Consider the following 20,381-nt stretch of genomic DNA (forward strand, 5'->3'; position numbering starts at 1 on the left):
GAAACCAAACACTCAAAAAAAGTGAAAACGGCTTATAAGCCAATCAAACGGACTCATAGTTTCTCACGAATTTGAGTACGTTTGGATAGAGAATAAAAAACGAACATAAGTGAAAACGACTTATAAACCAAAAAAAAATATAAATTGGGGTAGCCTAACTTTTTTTTTTTTTTGGCATAAAGCTCTTTTACGACTTATAAGGTTTCTTTAAATAGATAAGCAAACGGGCCCAATTATTTTTTTGGGCTTATTTTAAGCATAAAATGGCTTTAAAATTTGGCACAAATGACAAAAAAAAGTGAAAACGAACATAAGTTTGTTTTCATCAACTTATAAGCCAATCCAAACAGGCTCTTAATGGTCTTTTTCATCCGCGGGTAAGAAATGCCTAAGCCGCTAGTGTTAGAATTCCTTGACCTTGGTCAGCTTCGTGTAACGAGGGGTCTTGGGCTGCGGAGGATTTTGGGGTAAAATTAACTTTGTTATTTGATGACAGGCGTGCGATTGAACTCTCTCAGAATTCATCCTCTCTGGAACACACCCTAGGAGGGGTCGACATCTCCTAAGAGATAATATTATGTAGACTTAAACAATATACGTATGCCAAATCAAGAAACTATTAATGTATTTACAAATCTTAATCCTGGAAATATACCACCCAACTTTTCTTTATTATTCAAGACGCCATGATTTTTTTTTTTTTTTTGGTAGATATTGAATTGGAAAAGTAATTTCAACATGTTTACCCATTTTTTGGATTGGTTTGTTTATGTCCATAAAAAATGCTATATATTGAAAAAAGTTGAACTTCTTTCACACAAATTATTAATTTTATTTTATACACAAGAAATGTCGACCAAAGTACATCAACCATAAGTTGGAGGTGTTGAACATCACCGGATGAAGAAGAGGCGGATCAAAATATGGAGAAAGAAATTCAAATTGATGTGAATAAGAGATGCCTCTCCAAAAGAGGACCGGAAGAACACTACAACTTGTACAAAGATAATCAAAGCAAGCGCTCCGAGACAGTAAGTGTTAGGGTTAGGTTGATTTGGAACGATTACGAAAGTCTCTGATAGTTAAATCGTTTGAGAGCCTTGCAAAACTTTTGAAAGTCAACTACAATGACAAAAGACTGACCCAACTAAAACTAATGCTATTTTTCAAGCCATTTGGTGAAGGTAATGTAGTAACACATCTAAAAAAAAATCATGATAATAGGATCTCCCATGTTACAATTTTTGTAACTTGCTGAATTTGAGTGCATTATGAAGGAATATAGGTAATTTGAAAAGTATCATAAGATGTCAAATGTCGTGTCGGATTTTTTTTAATTGCCTTAAAGAAAGATAAATCAACAACAAATATACCAGATATCTCTTTTCGAACACGTTTTTCTTTTGATTTTAAACACTGTTAACACACGTTGTCAAGATTTGAAGACATTTGAAAATTTGATAGTTTCTCTATAAAATTTAAAATTGTAAATTTGCCTTGCTACTTCTGAAAAGCATTTACATGAAATTGAAAAAATTAAAGTTAAATCTACTTTGTTTAAAAAAAAGGGGACAATACCCTCTTATAAGGAAGAATGGGCTGCGGACATTAGCTGCTAAGAATATAAAGCTAAGAAACAATGATAATTCAAAACCTTTTAACAAAATTTTTAAAATAATATGGACATGTACATCTATATTTTCTAGAAAATTTTAGCATACTAGCTTGAAATTTGAAAAAATTATAATAACCACCAAAATTAATTATAGTGAATTAATCCCACGGGCCACAAGTGGTGTCTGAAGAAATTAGAGGGTATAGGCAAACCTTATTCCTATCTTGAGAGGTAGAAAGCATGTTTCCAGTAGGCCCTCTGCACAATAGTTAATATGCAAAAAGAATATTAATCCTCTTAAAAAAATCATTTTAATCTTCTTTCCTAGAGAATAGTCACAATATGTTCTTCTTCCCTTTTTCTTAATTATTCTCCCAGCATCTAAGGTTTTTCTTTTAAAAAAGAATTTATCCCACCGAAAAAAAAAACAAAGAATAATTTAATTGGTAAAAAAAATATAATAATAAGAGAAATTTTAGTAGCTCCATTGGTTGGTTAGTTGAACTTTCATCTTATTAGTGAATTCCAATCCCCGCTTATACCCTCCATTTTCCCTTCCGCTACATAATTAAAAGAAAAAAAGAATAAAAAAAAAGAATATAATAGTAAGAAAAAAAAAAAGCCAAGAAGAAAAAGGAAAAGAAAAAGCTTAATATTTTCCCAGCTTTTCTTTCTTGTAATATATCTCATTTCCCCTAATTTCTCATTTCATCAAATCTGCTTCTCTTACAAAAACAAAAATCCCATTTCTCTTTGAATCAAAATTCCCATACAATTTTCCTTAGATTTCATTTCCATTGTATTCTCTCTTTTTTCTCTCCCCTTTATTTTCACTTTCCTCTATTTTTCCATTTCCATTTCCCTCTTTCATTTTCAATTTTTTTTTTCAAGAATCCAAAAAACCCACTTCAGATTTAGGGTTTCTTATCAAGTTTTAATTTTTCTGTATTTTTTTTCCCACTCATTGTATTATTCTTTTATTTTTTTACAAAAAAGAAGAAGGGAAGACTGTTGTTGAAAAATACTTGTTCCAACTGTTTCCATATATAATACAACTAATATTAGGCTTTAGGGCAAAGGGTCACCAAAAAGAATAATTTTTTTGGTGCATTTTTTTTTTTTGGGGTAAGGTAGATTTTTGCTGGATCTGGGGTAATTTCCAGATTTTAACAGTAGTTGATAATTAATAAATCTGTTTGGTTTAATTGGGTTTTTAGTTAAATCAAGAAAAGATTAAATCTTTAATTATGGATCATGTTGTTGGTGGCAAGTTTAAGCTTGGTAGAAAGATTGGTAGTGGATCTTTTGGGGAACTTTATTTAGGTAATCTTAATTTGTATTTCTTGATTGTTGTTTATTACAATTGTAGCTCAACTTTTATGTTATGGGGTTTGTGTTGACCTTGTGTTTTGATTTTTGTATTAGGGGTAAATGTTCAAACTGGAGAAGAGGTTGCTGTGAAGTTGGTGAGTATGTTAATTAGCTGAAATATGGTGTTTTATTGTGTTAAAGATTTAGTCTTTTACTGGAATTGAATGAAATTATAAATGTTGGTTTAGCTGAAGTTGCTGTCAATTGTCTTAAGATTGAGCCTTTCACTAGCTAAATAAACTTAACAACATGTTAAAGTTAAAAAAGAATGAGTTTTTCACTAGAAGGTGAGAAGATTGTTCTTGAGTTGTCAGTTGTCATAATATAAAACTTAAAAAATATCATAGATGCACATTGCTATTTTGGCTGAATGTGCGAGTGACATTGCGTATTTGGCCCTTTTTTCCGGTGTTAGTTTGTTAGTGTGCATTTTGCTGGATACTCTTCTATTTCTGAAGAGTCTTGAATAATTTTGCTTAACTTAGATCAGCATATTTGTTTGGTAGGGGACCCTATTGTGATATCTTATGGACATCATATGTGGTTTGCTTCTCAGCTTTTGTCACCATTTGTCAAGTGTTTTAAAACATCATGAATAAGATGTCCTTGTGCTTTCTATGCACAAGTCTATTTCCACTGCCATTCTTAGACCTGTAATTTTTTTCTGGATACATTAGCTTTGCTGTTTCTAGAATCTAATTTTTTGGTTTGCAGGAATCAACTAAAACAAAGCACCCTCAGCTTCATTATGAATCAAAGCTGTATATGCTTCTACAAGGAGGAAGTAAGTAATAGCTTCTACCCAGGAGTTTCAATGATGTTATATTTTCTAAATAAACTAATCTGTTTTTTTTTTCAATTCATTTTCTTACTTTAAGCTGGAATTCCACACCTCAAGTGGTTTGGCGTTGAAGGTGAATACAATGCCATGGTTATCGACCTTCTTGGACCAAGTTTGGAAGACTTGTTCAACTATTGCAATAGGAGGTTCACTTTAAAGACAGTTTTAATGCTGGCAGATCAATTGGTAAATAGCCGAAACTATACACTGATTAAAGCATAATTTTTGTAGCTATTTGCCTAAGACTTGTTCTCTGATGAAGATTAATAGGGTTGAATATATGCACTCAAGAGGATTTCTTCACCGTGACATCAAGCCCGATAACTTCTTAATGGGTTTAGGGCGTAAAGCAAATCAGGTGTGCACTTCATCATATGTTCTCTAAGTGTACATATATGTCTATGGTTAACTACAAGGTCGTATGCTCCTATTCATTTGGACTAGCTACTCGTGAATGTTCTCCAACCACTTGTTTCAGTTTCCTGGAACAATGTTCAAAATCCAGTTCATTATGAAGCTGCATATACTTGGACACGGTTAATATGTTCAAAGATTTTCTTTTTCCTTTAGTGTATGTTTCCAGCATGATTCTTACGCTTTAGCATGGGAGGAAGAAGTTCTAATTACCAACAAAATTCTGGTAATTAGACACTTGCAACTGGAAGAATTTTCCTATCCGGAAACTAGTGGATGAAGTTCCTCCCAACTTTTAGTTCCTAAAAATTGACCTGGCCTAGGGAATCTGTTATCGTATGAGCATTTTGTAATTACTGGTTCTGTCTCTGTGGTACTTTGTATATCTACATCAGAACGAGTTTATGAATCTGATGGAAAAACAATTCCTTAGACATGACCTGTGCATCTCTAAGTCAGTTTTGGGTGTTTTATTCTGCTATAACAGGTATACATCATTGACTATGGTCTTGCCAAGAAGTACAGGGATCTTCAGACACATAAACATATACCATACAGGTAAAAAATGTAAACCTCTTATGTTCCTCAAAGATCTCATATGGTCTTCTGTTTCTAGAAATTAAAGTGGAATATTACTTGCTGAGGTGATTTAATATTTGGCCAATTGACTACAATGTGTTAGTAACAATGATTACTTGATAGAGAGAAGCTGAAGGTTGAATCTTTTTCCAATTGTTTCTTTGGCGGCTTCCTTTTTTGACCTTTTTGAGTAGTGAGGGTTTAAACTTTTGGTCGAACCTAGTTATGACCCTCCCTGCTTTGTTATATTTGCTCCAAAGTTCTCTTTTGCATAAGCTGAATCAAAGAAGTTCAAGCTGCCCTTATGGATACGGAAAACCATCTTGGTTGATTAGACTTGTATAGATTTTGAATGCGGATGGTGTATTATGTTATTGAGAAAACAAAAGGCTGGATGAAATGTTTCTGCCCCTCCATTAATTCATGTTTAAAAGCTTCTTTTATTTTTTTTTGAATGCGGATGGTGTATTATGTTATTGAGAAAACAAAAGGCTGGATGAAATGTTTCTGCCCCTCCATTAATTCATGTTTAAAAGCTTCTTTTATTTTTTTTCTTTTGCGCTCTTGTCTCTTCTATATACACTTCCAAGCTTCTCAATAATTTAAGAAACAAATTTGGAGGATCTGCATTCTTAGCAAGCTTTTCTTTCCTTGACCTTATTTTTAAAAGAGTTTTGAGTGGATTATTGGAGTGTAATATGGATTATTGAGTGACTTTTTTGCTTCCTTGGACAGAGAAAACAAAAACCTCACAGGAACAGCTCGTTATGCTAGTGTTAACACCCATCTTGGAGTTGGTAAGCGAGGATGATATAGCGAGGATGATATTACCTCAAACACCTAGTAGTATTTTAAACTTTTCATAATTATCTCTCTTCCTTGTATGCAGAACAAAGCAGAAGAGACGATCTGGAGTCTCTTGGTTATGTGCTTATGTATTTCTTGAGAGGAAGGTTTGGAATTTACAGATAAAGTTTATATTTTGTGCCTCTGTCTTTATTTCCATGTGCATTACTTTTCTTACAATTAACATATTTGATTGTCTTTACTAGTCTGCCATGGCAAGGTCTGAAAGCTGGCACCAAAAAACAGAAATATGACAAGATTAGTGAGAAGAAGATGCTTACACCTATAGAGGTAGTGACTTTACATACATTATATTTTCCATTCCATATATAATCTGTCCTACAGAGGACGGAATACCAGGACTTGCAAATATATCTGTCCTAAATTATACTGTGTGCATCAAACTGCATAATGACATATTACACTGGTCTTTGTTAAGCAGGTGCTTTGCAAATCCTATCCCTCAGAATTCATATCATATTTTCATTATTGCCGATCATTACGGTTTGATGACAAACCAGATTACTCATACCTGAAGAGGCTATTCCGTGACCTTTTCATTAGGGAGGGTATGTTTTCTGTTTTAGGATGCTTGTAGTTTCAATCATCTGTTTCTTCCTTTATATTATCTCTTTGGCGCAATAAGTAATATTTCTGTAGTCTTATACAATAAACTTCATTTTGTATTCATTGTAGGTTATCAATTTGACTATGTGTTTGATTGGACTATCTTGAAGTACCCACAGATCGGCTCCAGTTCAAGAACTCGAGTCTGTGTCTTTAATCTGCTCTCACTAAAAATTATCTACTGTCATTTTATGTTTGCATTCTAAAGATGCCCTAATCTTGCACCTTTCTTTTTTCCAGCAACCTATTGCTAGATTACCTGTGAACCCAGGACCATCAATTGAAAGAGCAGAAAAGATCCCTGGTACTGTTTCAAGAAACTTTGGCTTCAGAAGTAGCAGCTTAAATTTCTCATATGATCATTGACGTGTGGGCTCATGGCGTCCTTTGTCTCTAATCTAATCTATGCTTTTAACAAAATAACCAAGTATTGGGAGCAGAATAGCACTATAAATTTCTAATAATAAGTAGTTTCAGAAGACTCACTAGAAGCACATAAAGGCCTGTGAAACCATTCACTGTCAGAGGGGAAGACACACGGTGCTCAAGTATGTGCATTGACTATAAGTTGGAGCTACCTTAGAGGCTTTCTTAATCTGGGGAAATGGGTACTCTCCAATTGGTTTTGAGAAAAAAGGCAATATATGATCTAAATAAGGCTAGGGCATTTTGTTTTGTTTCTGTTTCCTCCTGTGTTTTTCCTAGCGTTTTTTGGTTGAATTTCTGGTATCGTGTTACAGATTTATAACCTGAAAGCTAATATCAAGATTTGTCTGATCTCTTCTTCCAGTGAGGCAGGAAATGAAAGATAGGTTTTCTGGTGCTGTGGAAGCGTTTACTAGAAGGAACGTGTCTGGAACTGGTTTGCAAGGGGACCATTTGAGACACCACAGATCTTCAGATGATGTACCGTCATCTAAGGATGTGGTAAGTGGCGAATATGAATTTTTTAATCTGCCTGAAGCCTGTAGATTCCGTGCGATATTTCTGCATCCTCCCAAACTACAGGCATCAATTTATTGGTGTCTGAACTGCTGATTGTGGGTTATCTTCTGATGCACTGTTAATATTTCAGCAAGCTGATGCGGAAAGAGGGCGTGTATCTCGGACTGGTAGCACCTCGAGGAGGGCTGTAATGGGAAGTAGCCGACCAAGCTCATCTGGTGAACCCACTGACAATCGCACTGGTCGATTAGGTTCAAGCAGTGGCCGTATTTCCACTACCCAAAGAGTACAACCTGGATTTGAATCCAAGTCATCATCGTTTACCCGCGCTACTGCAACAAGAGGTGGTAGGGATGATGCTCTTAGGAGCTTTGAGCTGCTAACTATTGGCACTGGAAGAAGGAAATGAGGCCATTATATATGATGTCTAATATCTGCCCCCTCAAGGTACCAAAACTTTTACCGCTGGCATTTAAGTATTTTCTTAGGGTGTGTTAGGTATGGAGGAAAACATTTTCCATTTTTCCCATGTTCGGTTGGCCAACATTTTTGGAAAGTAATGTCTCTAGGAAAACAAGTTCCTTGAAAATGAGGAAAATGACTTCCCTAGTGGAAGTAGGGAAAACAAGTTTCGCAAGTGGCATTCCACATTGATTGTGTCCTTGCCACCTCATCTTCACCCCCACCTCCACACCCCTACCCCCCCCCCCCCACACACACACACAAAAAAAACTCCCACCTCTCATAGTATTTGTGTAGATTATATACAAATTCGTTTAGGGTAATATTTTTTGCTTACGTACCGAACTCAAGAAAATAAGTCAGAAACCCAGTTATTTTCCTGAAAAACATTTTCCTTCATACCGAACACCCTTATTCTTGATATATTAGTCCTCAGCTAATTTGAAATTTTGCTGGTTTTTGCTGATAGTTGAGCAGCAGATTGAGCAGCTGTCTTTAAGCACTTCCCAACAAGCATGCACTGATTCTTGCAATTTATCAGACTTGCTAAACTTTCAAGAGATAGGGGGGTGTTTCTGTTTTGTATATTTGAGAATGCCTCTCTAATGTGTGATGTTGTAGACCGGGATTTGTCGCGAAAATAAAAATATTTCAAATCTCTAGATTGCTTCATGCAGAGATGAGCATAGCTCCCTTCTTTTTCTGATGCATGGCTGCTGTGTTTGCGAACGAGGAGGATGTTTAGTGGAAAGTAAATAGTTCATGGTTATGTAGTGTAGTTCCGATTACTTAAGGGGCTACCTCGGTACTTTCTCTTAGTTGTGTGGTTCTTGTGCCAAGAAAGATTTTCATATACTTTTATGTAATGTACCTTAAATTTCTGCCCTCTAATCTTTCTTCCCTATATGATTTGTTACTATGAACTTGAGTTGTTATTTAATTAATCCAATTTGATGTACCTTAAATTTCTGCCCTCCAATCTTTCTTCCAATTTGTTATTTGCAAGATCTGTCGTGTATATGATTAATGTTGAGATGAATTTGATTTTATAATTTGGTACTTGGGTCTATCTCTGTGGAATTTGATGTGATAGTTAAGAATTTACCTTGTTCTTTTAGCTAATTTTGACAAAGTGTGTTCGATTTTTATTAAACAAGACGGCTAATCTTCATATGATGCTATGGCACAATTTTACAAGGAAAGAGCTCTCAGATACTTTGAAAATTTTGAATGGAACATGTTAAGCTGGATCAAGAAAAATAAATACTAAAATTTTGTTTTCCCTAATTTTTTTTTTTCGATAGTTGTGTGTCTATGAATCAACTTGTGTGCGTTGCGATTATATATATTATTGTGTCATTCTTTTTCACTAGAAACTTGAAAATTAAGTTTATAACTCGTTTTGGCACTCTATAAGACATAACTATTCTACCTAAGTTTTTCAAAGAAGTAGAGCCTTTATCAGAAAACTTTTTATTCCACTACAAAATAGTATTTGCTTTTCTTTGTTCATTTTATAAAAGGGATTATAATTATTCAGGCACATTTACTTCGGACAACTTTTTTCCCAAAAGTTATTCAAACTGACGGCATAGTTGATGGGAAAGCCTTTAAAAATGAGTAGCAAAAATCAAATAAAATTATGTGATGATTAGAATTCTTCCACACTTATTAAAGGGTCTAGGGTGCGAGCTATGGAAATGGGGAACTTTTTGGTAGGTAGTGTTCTACTGCCTTAGTAGACCTACCCAGCAAGACTGCAAAGTAATCGGATCACTAAGCTTTAAATAAATTAAAAATTTCATGGGGTATATTATCTAGACACCGTTATTTAACTTGTATTCAGTTTTTGAAAAGAAATTCACGTTTATTTTCTTCGGACCAACTTTATAAATGTGATAGCTGAAGTTCAAGAAAAAAAGGTGTATGAACTTCGGGCAAAAATATGAGGTTTAGACAGAAATGATTGAATTAAGCCACATACGGCTAAAGTTGAACTTCAGCCATATGAAACTTCAGACACCACATATTTGAAGTTATTTTGAAGAGATAGACTTGCAAATTGTTATGCGTTTCGAGTATGGCTTAAGTGGTGGTACTAAATTTGAGTGTATATATGCGCTTTGGCCTCGAATACTAAGTTAATAAACAAAATTAAATCGAGATGCACCAGCTTTGCAATTTACTCATTTTCATATTAATTGAAAGATTTTAGTTTTCGGAGGATTTTTCCCTCTTTTTTTACTTCCCTCAATGCTTTCACAAAAAAAAATTACAAAGTTTTTATTGTTGTAAATGATATTCCTAAAGACATCAATATTCACAAAGATGAAAAATATAAAAGGTGGATTTCTCTTCGTTTTTTTTTTTTCCTAAACAAGGGGGAAAATAGTAGTGTTTTATGTTTATGTGTACCAAACATTAACTTCGCGTCTTTCCCCATGAGCCAACTTTGGTATAGTTGTTCACCATTACCTTGTATTGTTGTAATATTGCCTCAATCTAAAGCATGGCTTTGTATGGACAGGGAATAATTAAAATAACCATTATATGTTTACTACTATAAATAATGTTTTCTATTGTATAATTATTTAAATCTATACTTAATTGTTGAGATAGATTAATTTTATTTCCAGTTTAAAATCATAATTGATTAAAATAATATCACTTACAAGTAAGAAAATTAAAGCTTGTCCAAAATTTCATAAAGAAATTCGATTCAGTTGACAAAGTAATTTTAAAGTAGGATCAACTCTGCGTATTGGATTACAACAGTAAGTGATAGTCATTAGTCAAAAATAGATCAGATTACCGTAATTCATTACAACAACAACATACCTAGTGAAATTCCACAATGTGGGTCTGGGAGAATAAAGTGTACGCAGACCTTACCCCTATCTCGAAAGATAGATTACCGTAATTCATTAATGAAAATAAAATCTTAGTTGTATTTATTTAAACTTTAAGTTCGTAAGCTTGCCGCGTTAAATATAAATGACCAACCGACGAGTTCAGTTATTTAAGAAGGGCACTTGATCGACTTAGAGAGAAAACATAATTTTCTCTGAAGTATATCGACTTAAAAAGCATATTTTTTCTGAAGTATATCGACTTAGAGAGAAAACATAACCTTTCAGCAGGTGAGTTTTATATAGGTAACAAATTAGGAAAAAGAATCACTAACTTTTTTATTTTGTTAGCAAAGTTATCAGTCATTGCAACATTATTTTGAACTTACTATTGCAAAAATGGAACATACATAAATGAAGGCGGGATGTTACACCATGAGTAGCCTATAAATTTTCTTCACATTTAACAAAATTATAGTGTATAGCTGGTACTTTTCTCTCCCATATCTTACTTTAGAGAATTTTTTTTGTCATTCATAATCCAAATATGCATAATGCAAACTTTTCTCCTCCTTCATTTTTAATACATTCTCGTGTACTACTTCGATGCCCTTTATGCTATGCAGTGTTTCGTACTCATTTAGAATTCATAAATCATGTACAAATTATTCACCCGTTATTGTCAGAACAAGATATGATCCTACGTTCTCCTGTAGATGCATCCTATATTTTTTTACCAGGACATCCCCTATCAGCTCAACATGTGCCCCCACAACATGTGAGTTCACAAAGAAATAATAGAGTTGTTATCCTGCCAACATCTTCTTCAAATCATAACCACTCAATAAGAAGGGGCACAGCACCACCAGTTGATATGCAACAAATGGCAAGAACAAACAGAGTTGGAGGTTCAAATTCAGCATTTGTATATTCAAGTGGAACTACTACTGATGGTACAAGACCATTAATAAATCAATTGGATGTTCCTATTACATCCATAGCTGAAGAACAAAATGATTTGGACTTGACCTTGAGGCTGTAGTTAAAGCAAAAATTATGTGGACCTTCTTATAAGGGGGTGGTCTAAAAATGAGCTATGTTTGGAGTCTTTTGTTTTAATTTATTTTATATATGTTGTCTGATAATCGGGTGTCTAAAAGTGTGAGTCTGTTGTTTTGTTTTATTTTATTTTTGGTCAGATGGGGGTGAGCGTCTAAAATTATGTTATGATTGGAGTCTGTTATTTTATTTATTAAATAATTGTCTTGATTTAAATCATTCAAATCCATTTGTTTGCGTGCAAATATTTCTTTATTTCCCTCTTGAGCATATTTAAAAAAACAAAATTTTCATTGTTCAATTACAATTAATTTCACATATTATTACTGAGTGAAAATGCCAAATTCCAGGTATCAGAATATATATGACACGTCACTCTGCACATCAACGCTTTTCCACCTTGTAATTTTCACGTCAATTCTTTTTTTTAAAAAAAATCTTTGTGTAAAAATATAACAGATCTTTGCTTTCTTCGTCTTCTTTGTTCCTTTTTTTTTTTTTTTTAAAAAAAAAAAAAATCGAATTAGAGTAGAATCAATTTAGTAGGATCCATTATGTATACCGGATTACAACAATATATGGTGATAATCATTAATCAAAATTTAAAGGGAAAATGCGTAAAAACACCCTCAAACCAATAACACACTTATACTTTGCTGGGGTCCTATGACCCCCATGCACTATTTTAAACTGAAATATTTACATCCTTAAGTGATGATGTGGCACAGCAAGTGTGCTTACTCTCTTGTAGGCAAGTGTGAGCCAAAAAAGTAAGTAAAAAAAAATTAATTTGACAAGTGTCATTTATTAATTGGAAACTCTCTCTAACCCCTTCCCTCTTTTACACCTGTGCAACTCAGTCATGGAAACAACATTGTCGGCCACCATTTCCCTCCAAATATTTCTATCTTCTCCTCCTTTCATCTTAATCCACAATAGTCTTTTTCATTGCCAGAATCTTCAAAATCTTCTCCGGAAAACACACAGCACAACCAAAACAAAGAAAAAGAGAACCCTTCAATTTCTTCACCTCGCCAGAATATATTTCCGGCCACTTGCTTAATCATTTATCAGTACCTAATATATCAATAATGTAATGTAAAGTATAATTAAATGGATAATTTGCCCTAAGATTTCATTCATCATCAAAGCCGAATCTAATCTGACCCACTTAGTTATTATTCAAATTGAATTATGATACATGAAAGGAAAAATCAGGATGAATAAGGCATGTTTTTGCAGATTTATAAGTATCACTTATTACAATTAGTTGACATCTCAATGGTTTACTAACATTTTGTTTTCAAGTTAACTTTTTTCTATAAAAAAAAAGGGGGGGATGTTTACAACAAAGATCACCATAAAAGGAATTGATTCAAGAAGAGAAGAATAACGAGTGAGTAAAAGATCCAAAAACGGAGAAAAGAAAACATTTAACGGGAGGCATCAAATACAACAACAAAATTTTGGAAACAAGAATATATATCGACAAATACAACCAAAAATTTATGTAATTAGCATCATGTTTTAAGAAGAGATGGTTGGAGAAGAAAAAATAGGGCAATAAAGAAAGATTTAAAAAAAAAAAAAAAGTACTAGAAAAATAGCTGTGTGTATTACACTATACAACAAAGATCTGGGGATGACGTTTTAATGGTGTCAATATTTCAGTTTAAAATAGTTCAGGGGGGTCATAGGACTCCCGCAAAGTATAAGTGTGTTACTGGTAATTCGAGACAAGTTTGAGGGTGTTTTTATGCATTTTCCCAAATTTAAAAAGAGATCAGATTGCCGTAATTCATTAATAAAACTAAAATTATTATTATTAGGGGTATTTACTTTGAATTATAGATTCGTAATTCCATCGTATTAAATATAGATGACCAAACGACGAGTTCTGCAGTTATTCAAGGATGCGCTTGATTAATTTATAGAGAAAACATAATCTTTTTTTGAAGTTTGTTCGGCTTAGAGAAAAAACATAATCTTTTCTGAAGTCTGTTGTAGCAAGTTAGTTAAATATAAACGAATAAGGAGAAAGAAATCGCCAGGCTTTCAATGTTGTTAGCAAATTTGTCACTCATTGCAACATTATTTTGAACTTACCATTGCCGAAGTGGAAGACGCATAAACGAACTGAGGAAGATTATACCATGAGCAGCCTATTAAATATCTTCACATTTTATAGGTTTTTTCTCTATCATTTCTTAGTTTAGGGAGTTTTTTTGTCATTTACATATTCAAATATGCATAATACAATTTTTTCTCCTCACTTTTAATACCTTGTCGTATACTACTTAGATGTCCTTTATGCTATGAAATATTTCATACTCATTTAGAATATATTAATCATGTACAAACTCACTAGTTATTACCCGAGCAAGATGTCATTTTACGTTCTCCTGTAAATGCATCCGATACACTTTTGCCAGGACATCTGCTACCAACTCAACCTGCTAGTTCGCGAAGAAAATATTTTACTCATTTCTTCAATTCCTTGTTATGTATTGAATTTCTAAGTGTGTTGTACGTCATTTCAATACTTGAATCTTGTTTATGAAAATATTCATTGTTCAGGTTTTGGGTTGGAACTCTTGTTATGCTTATGTATTGAATGATTTTATTTCTAATGAAGTGAGTTATCGTTTTTTTTTTTTTTAAATTCTTGTTCTTTAACATATCTTAAGGGATTAGCTAACCCTATGATTCGCCCACTTACTTCGATTTGAGCTAGAGAGAGGAAAATCGATGCGGGAAAGATTAATTAACAAAAATATGAAGCGTTAACCCTCATCTAATAACTTGAGCTAGAAATAGGAAAGTTAACTTGAGATTCAATTGATTGTGCTTAATATCATACTCTAAGGCTTGAAAGAGCTTAGAGTGAAATTCATTGATTAGTTGAAAGACTTTCAATGAGATTCTAGGAATCATTATCTATTAACATAAACTCAATCTTAAGTGTAATAGCGTAAAGTATATTGGATCGTTACTTGATAGTAATTTATCTTTCAATGGTAATGACCATTGATCATTTCACTTGTTTTCTAGGTTAGTTTATGGTTATAAACTTTCTCAAAATCAATGTATTATCAAGTGTTTAGCTTAGCTTAGAAAGTGATAATTCTTTACTTGCTTGATCGCCTAGTATATTGTTCCCTATGCATTCGACCCCGACTCATAGTTGGGTAAATTATGTCAAACACGTAAAGATTCAAAATCAAGCAAAACCTTAAAGTTTTTCTAAAAAGAAATTTAGTTTACCGATCTGACTTATTCAACACGATGAGGAAGACTCTGAATTTTCACATCAACACTATGAGATTTTGTGAAGAATTTTTAGGCCTTGCCCACCTTTGCTTACGGATCTCACATATGCTAAAAAATCTGTTAGAATAAATAATATTGTTGATACTAGGAGCGACAACCCTGAAAAGAAATTTAAAAGTTATTGCGTTTTTCTTCTATTTGGAGATTTTGTTTTCTTTTCCACAATTATATTTCATTATCCCGTTATGTTGGATAATACCTATTATATTAATCTAATAATATAAATAGTTAGTTGAAGAAAGAGAAAAGACATCATTTAACCCCTGAACTTGGCATGAAAACTCGCTTTAACAACTAAACTTAAGTTGTATTTATATACCCCCCTTAACAACTTTCATTTCAATTATTTTCCACCCCAAATGCTGACGTGGCAAAAATAAAAAAATAAAAAAAAATTAAGAGAGTAAACAACACAAAAAGTGGACCCGCTGATATATATATATATATATATATATTATTATACAATTAATAAATAAAATAAAAATAATATACAACTAAAAAATAAAATAAAAAAAAAGCCCATAATTCAACCTCCTTCTTCATCCTCTCCTTCTTCCCCATTCTTCATAACCCCAGCCCCCCACCCCGTTGCCACGCCCCCCACAAGCCCCGCCCCCTCCCCCGTTGCCACGCCCCACAGCCCCGCCCCGCCACCTTCTTCTTCACCCCACAGCCCCGCCCCCACCACCTTCTTCTTCTTTTTCACCCCACAGCCCCGCCCCACAAATCCCTCTTTCTCCCTATATTCTCATCAATCTTTTCTTTTCATTTTCACCATTTTTTGGTTTCTTGATTTTGATTTTTGTTTTCTTTCAAAATTAAGTTATGGAATAATGGTTATGGAAGAAATGGGTTTGCTAATAATAATCATAATGGCTAACAATAACAACTAAAACAACCAATTTGGACGAATTTGAGTGTAAGTGGGACTAATTTGAGAAAGAGTTGGATGAAATTTGTTGGGGGAGATGATGGCGGTGGTTGTGGGTGTGGGTTAAAGATGGTGTTGGTGATTTTTTTTTTTCTTTTAAGGGCAGTTCGTTCAAACTAATAATGACCAACAATAACAACCAAAACAATCAATTTGGATGAATTTGAGTGTAAGTGGGACTAATTTGAGAAGGAATTGGATGAAATTTGGTGGGGAGATGATGGTGGTGGCGGTGGGTGTGGGTTAAAGATGATGGTGATGATTTTTTTTTTTTTGAAGGGCAGTTTGTCCAATTTGGACTGATAATAATAATAATTTTTTTTTGGCGGTGGCGGCGGCAGCAGTGGAGGCAACAGCGGCGTAGTGGTTGCTAAAGTAGGGTGAGGATGAGGAGAAAGAAGAAGAAAGAGAATAGGGAGAAGAAGAAGAAAGAGAAAGAGAAAAAATAATAAAAGAAAAACAAAAAATGAAGTGTTGGTAATTTTTGACATGGCAATGACGTGGCAACGATGTGGCAATGACGTGGCAACGATGTGGCAATGACGTGGCGCGAGTGTAATACACCTCACCTTGTGAGAGTGGTATTATTTTTTTAGGGTGGAAAATAATTGAAATGAAAGTTGTTAAGGGAGATATAAATACAACTTAAGTTTAGTTGCTAAAGGAGTTTCGTGCAAGTTAAAAAAAATGATGTCTTTTCTCTTGAAGAAAATAAATAAATAAATCAGTTTAATCAGCATTTTTTTGCCTCCATTCCCTGTAAGTCGTAGGTTTTCAACCTCAAATCTAGTCTCATTCTTTGTTAAAGCGTTCAATAAAATAAGTTTATTTTAATGTTTAAAATAAGTAGTTTTTATGCATGTGTTCTGTACGATATTTTCAGTTAATTATTAGACAATTTGAATCATGAACTCTTGATAAATAAAAAAATGATTTTGTTACATAAAGGGCGTAGTAACGATGTAGTGTGATAACTCGACATTCTTAAGAAGAAGACAAATTAACCTCAAACACGTAAATATTCAAAATCAAGCAAAATTTGAAAGTTTTCCTAAAAAGAAATTTGATTTACCTATCTGAATTATTCAGCACGCGGAGGAAGATTCTGAATTTTCACATCAATATTATGAATTTTCCGAAGAATTTATAGGCTTTGCCCACCTTTACTTATGGTTCACACGTGTGATATAATACGGTACATATGTCAGAATAAATAATATTGTTGATGTTAGGAGCAACAACTCTGCAAACAAATTTGAAAGTCATTGCTCTTTTTCCCTTCTATTCCAAGATTTTGTTTCCTTTACCGCGATTATATTTCATTATCACATTACGTTGGATACCATGTAACAATTTTTTTTTCAACATTGAGGATATAGAATATGTGTCTCATGGAGTTTAATACATATTTATATTAATATAATAATATAAATAATTAATAGTTGAATATAATAAATAGATTAATCAGATTTTTATGCCTACATTCTCTGTAAGTCATAGGGTTTCAACCGATTTCTCATATTTTCAGTCTTATTCTTTGTTAAAGAGTTCAATATGACATCTCTAACTTGCAAAATAAATTTATTTTAATGTTTAATGTAAGTTGTTTCTATGCACGTATTATGCACGTGTATTTTCAGTCAATTATTAGACAACTTAAATTATGAACTCCCGATAAATGCAAATGATTTTGTTACATAAAGGGCATTGTAATGATGTAGTATGAGAACTTGACATTCTTAAGAATAAAAAAAAAATTAATGCCAAACACGTAAATATTCAAAATCAAGCAAAATCTAAAAGTTTTTCTAAAAAGAAATTTAGTTTATCTATCCAACTTATTCAAAGACGACAAAGAAGACTCTGAATTTTCGCATCAATACTATGAATTTGCGAAGAATTTATAGGCCCCGCCCACCTTTATTTGTGGATTCCACATGCTATAATATGGTAAATCTGGCAGAATAAATAATCCTGTTGATGCTAGTAGCGACAACTCTGAAAGTCATTTCCCTTTTTTCCTTCTATTTGGAGATTTTCGTTTCCTCGTTCTCAATTTTATTTCATTGTCGAATCATGATGGATACTATATCATAATTTCTTGTTTAATATTGTGGGCATAAGATATGTGTCTAATGGGTTTAATACATAATTATATTAATCTAATAATATAATAATAAATAAAAGTTGAAAAAAATAAATAAATAAACTAGTTTAATTAGGTCTTAATGCCTCCATTCTCTGTAAGTCGATGATTTTCAACCTCAAATCTTCAATTGTTTTGTCATATTTTCAGTTTCACTCTTCGTTAAAGCGTTCAATAATATATTTTTCATTTGTAAAATAAATTCATTTTAATGTTTAAGGTACGTAGTTTCTATGCATGTGTCCAGCATGTGTTATCATGAAGTACTCCCGATAAATGCAAATAATTTTATTACATTGTAACGATTAGTGTGAAACTCCACATTCTTAAGAAGAAGAAAAAAGAAATCAATGTCAAACACGGCAATATTCAAAATCAAGTAACACTTGAAAGTTTTACTAAAAAGAGATTTAGTTTACCTATCTGACTAATTCAAAGACGTGGAAGAAGACTCTAAATTTGCACATCAACACTATGAATTGCGAAGAATTTATAGGCTCCGGCCAACTTTACTTATGGTTGGTAAATCTATCAGAATAAATAATATCGTTGGTGTTAGGAGCAACAACTCTGCAAACAGATTTAATAGTTCCTGATGTTTTTTCTTCTAATTGTAGATTTTTGTTTCCTTTTCCAAGATTATAGTTCATTATCGTATTATGTTGGGTACCATGTAACAAAACTTTTTTCAACATTGCAGATATAAAATATGTGTCTGATGGTAATTAATACACAATTATGTGAATCTAATAATATAAATAATTAATAGTTGAAGAAAATAAATAAATTAATCAATTTTTTTAATGCCTCCTTTCTCCGTAAGTCGTAGGTTTTCAACCTTAAATCTTCAACCGATTTCTCATAGTTTCAATCTTATTCTTCGTTAAATAGTCCAATATGACATCTCTAGCTTGCAAAATAAATTTATTTTAATGTTTAATGTAAGTAGCTTCTATGCGCGTATCATGCACGTGTATTTCCAGTCAATTATTAGACAACTTAAATTATGAACTCCTGATAAATGCAAATGATTTTGTTACATAAAAGGCATTGTAATGATGTAGTGTTATAACTTGACATTCTTAAGAAGAAGGAAAAAAATGCCAAACACGTAAATATTCAAAATCAAGCAAAATCTGAAAGTTTTTCTAAAAAGAAATTTAGTTTATCTATCCAACTTATTCATCACGAGGAAGGAGACTCTGAATTTTCGCATCAATACTATGAATTTGCGAAGAATTTATAGGCCCCGCCCACCTTTATTTGTGGATTCCACATGCTATAATATGGTAAATCTGGCAGAATAAATAATCCCGTTGATGCTAGCAGCGACAACTTTGAAAGTCATTTCCCTTTTTTTCTTCTATTTGGAGATTTTTATTTCCTCTTTCTCAATTTTATTTCATTGTCGAATCATGATGGATACTATATCATAATTTCTTGTTTAATATTGTGGGTATAAGATATGTGTCTAATGGGTACATAATTAAATTAATCTAATAATATAATAAATAAAAGTTGAAAAAAAAACTAGTTTAATCAGGTCTTAATGCCTCCATTCTCTGTAAGTCGATGGTTTTCAATCTCAAATCTTCAACAGTTTTGTCATATTTTCAGTTTCACTCTTCGTTAAAGCGTTCAATAATACATTTTTCACTTGTAAAATAAATTCATTTTAATGTCTAAAGTATGTAGTTTCTATGCACGTGTTATCATGAAGTACTCCTGATAAATGCAAATAATTTTATTACATTTGAAAGTTTTACTAAAAAGAGATTTAGTTTACCTATCTGACTTATTCAAAGACGAGGAAAAGAATCTGAATTTTCACATCAACACTATGAATTGCGACGAATTTATAGGCTCCGGCCACCTTTACTTATGGTTGGTAAATCTATCAGAAGAAATAATATCATTGGTGTTAGGAGCAACAACTCTGCAAACAAATTAATAGTTATTGATGTTTTTTCTTCTAATTGTAGATTTTTGTTTCCTTTTCCAAAATTATAGTTCATTGCAGATATAAAATATGTGTTTGATGCTATTTAATACACAATTATATGAATCTAATAATATAAATAATTAATAGTTGAAGAAAATAAATAAATTAATCAATTTTTTTAATTCCTCCATTCTCCGTAAGTCGTAGGTTTTCAACCTGAAATCTTCAACTGATCTCTCATATTTCCAATCTTATTCTTTGTTAAAGAGTTCAATATGACATCTCTAACTTGCAAAATAAATTTATTTTAATGTTTAATGTAAGTAGTTTCTATGCACGTATCATGCACGTGTATTTTCAGTCAATTATTAGATAATTTAAATTATGAACTTCCGATAAATACAAATGATTTTGTTACATTAAG

General features: G+C 32.6%; 1 protein-coding gene across 1 annotated transcript; it reads left to right on the forward strand.

Moving 5' to 3' along the window:
- Positions 1-2,258: 2,258 nt before the first annotated feature.
- Positions 2,259-8,665, forward strand: LOC132033976 (casein kinase 1-like protein 10). The gene is made up of 15 exons (XM_059424200.1): positions 2,259-2,938; positions 3,041-3,081; positions 3,701-3,770; positions 3,865-4,013; positions 4,090-4,185; positions 4,729-4,799; positions 5,556-5,617; positions 5,710-5,773; positions 5,873-5,957; positions 6,109-6,235; positions 6,363-6,436; positions 6,534-6,597; positions 7,084-7,220; positions 7,369-7,685; positions 8,170-8,665. Exons 1-14 carry the CDS (start codon positions 2,863-2,865, stop codon positions 7,645-7,647), a joined length of 1,395 nt encoding a protein of 464 aa, XP_059280183.1. The 5' UTR covers positions 2,259-2,862; the 3' UTR covers positions 7,648-7,685; positions 8,170-8,665.
- The last annotated feature ends 11,716 nt before the right edge of the window (positions 8,666-20,381 follow it).

Source organism: Lycium ferocissimum, chromosome 1 (genome assembly GCF_029784015.1).
Source record: "Lycium ferocissimum isolate CSIRO_LF1 chromosome 1, AGI_CSIRO_Lferr_CH_V1, whole genome shotgun sequence".
Lineage (NCBI taxonomy): Eukaryota > Viridiplantae > Streptophyta > Magnoliopsida > Solanales > Solanaceae > Lycium > Lycium ferocissimum.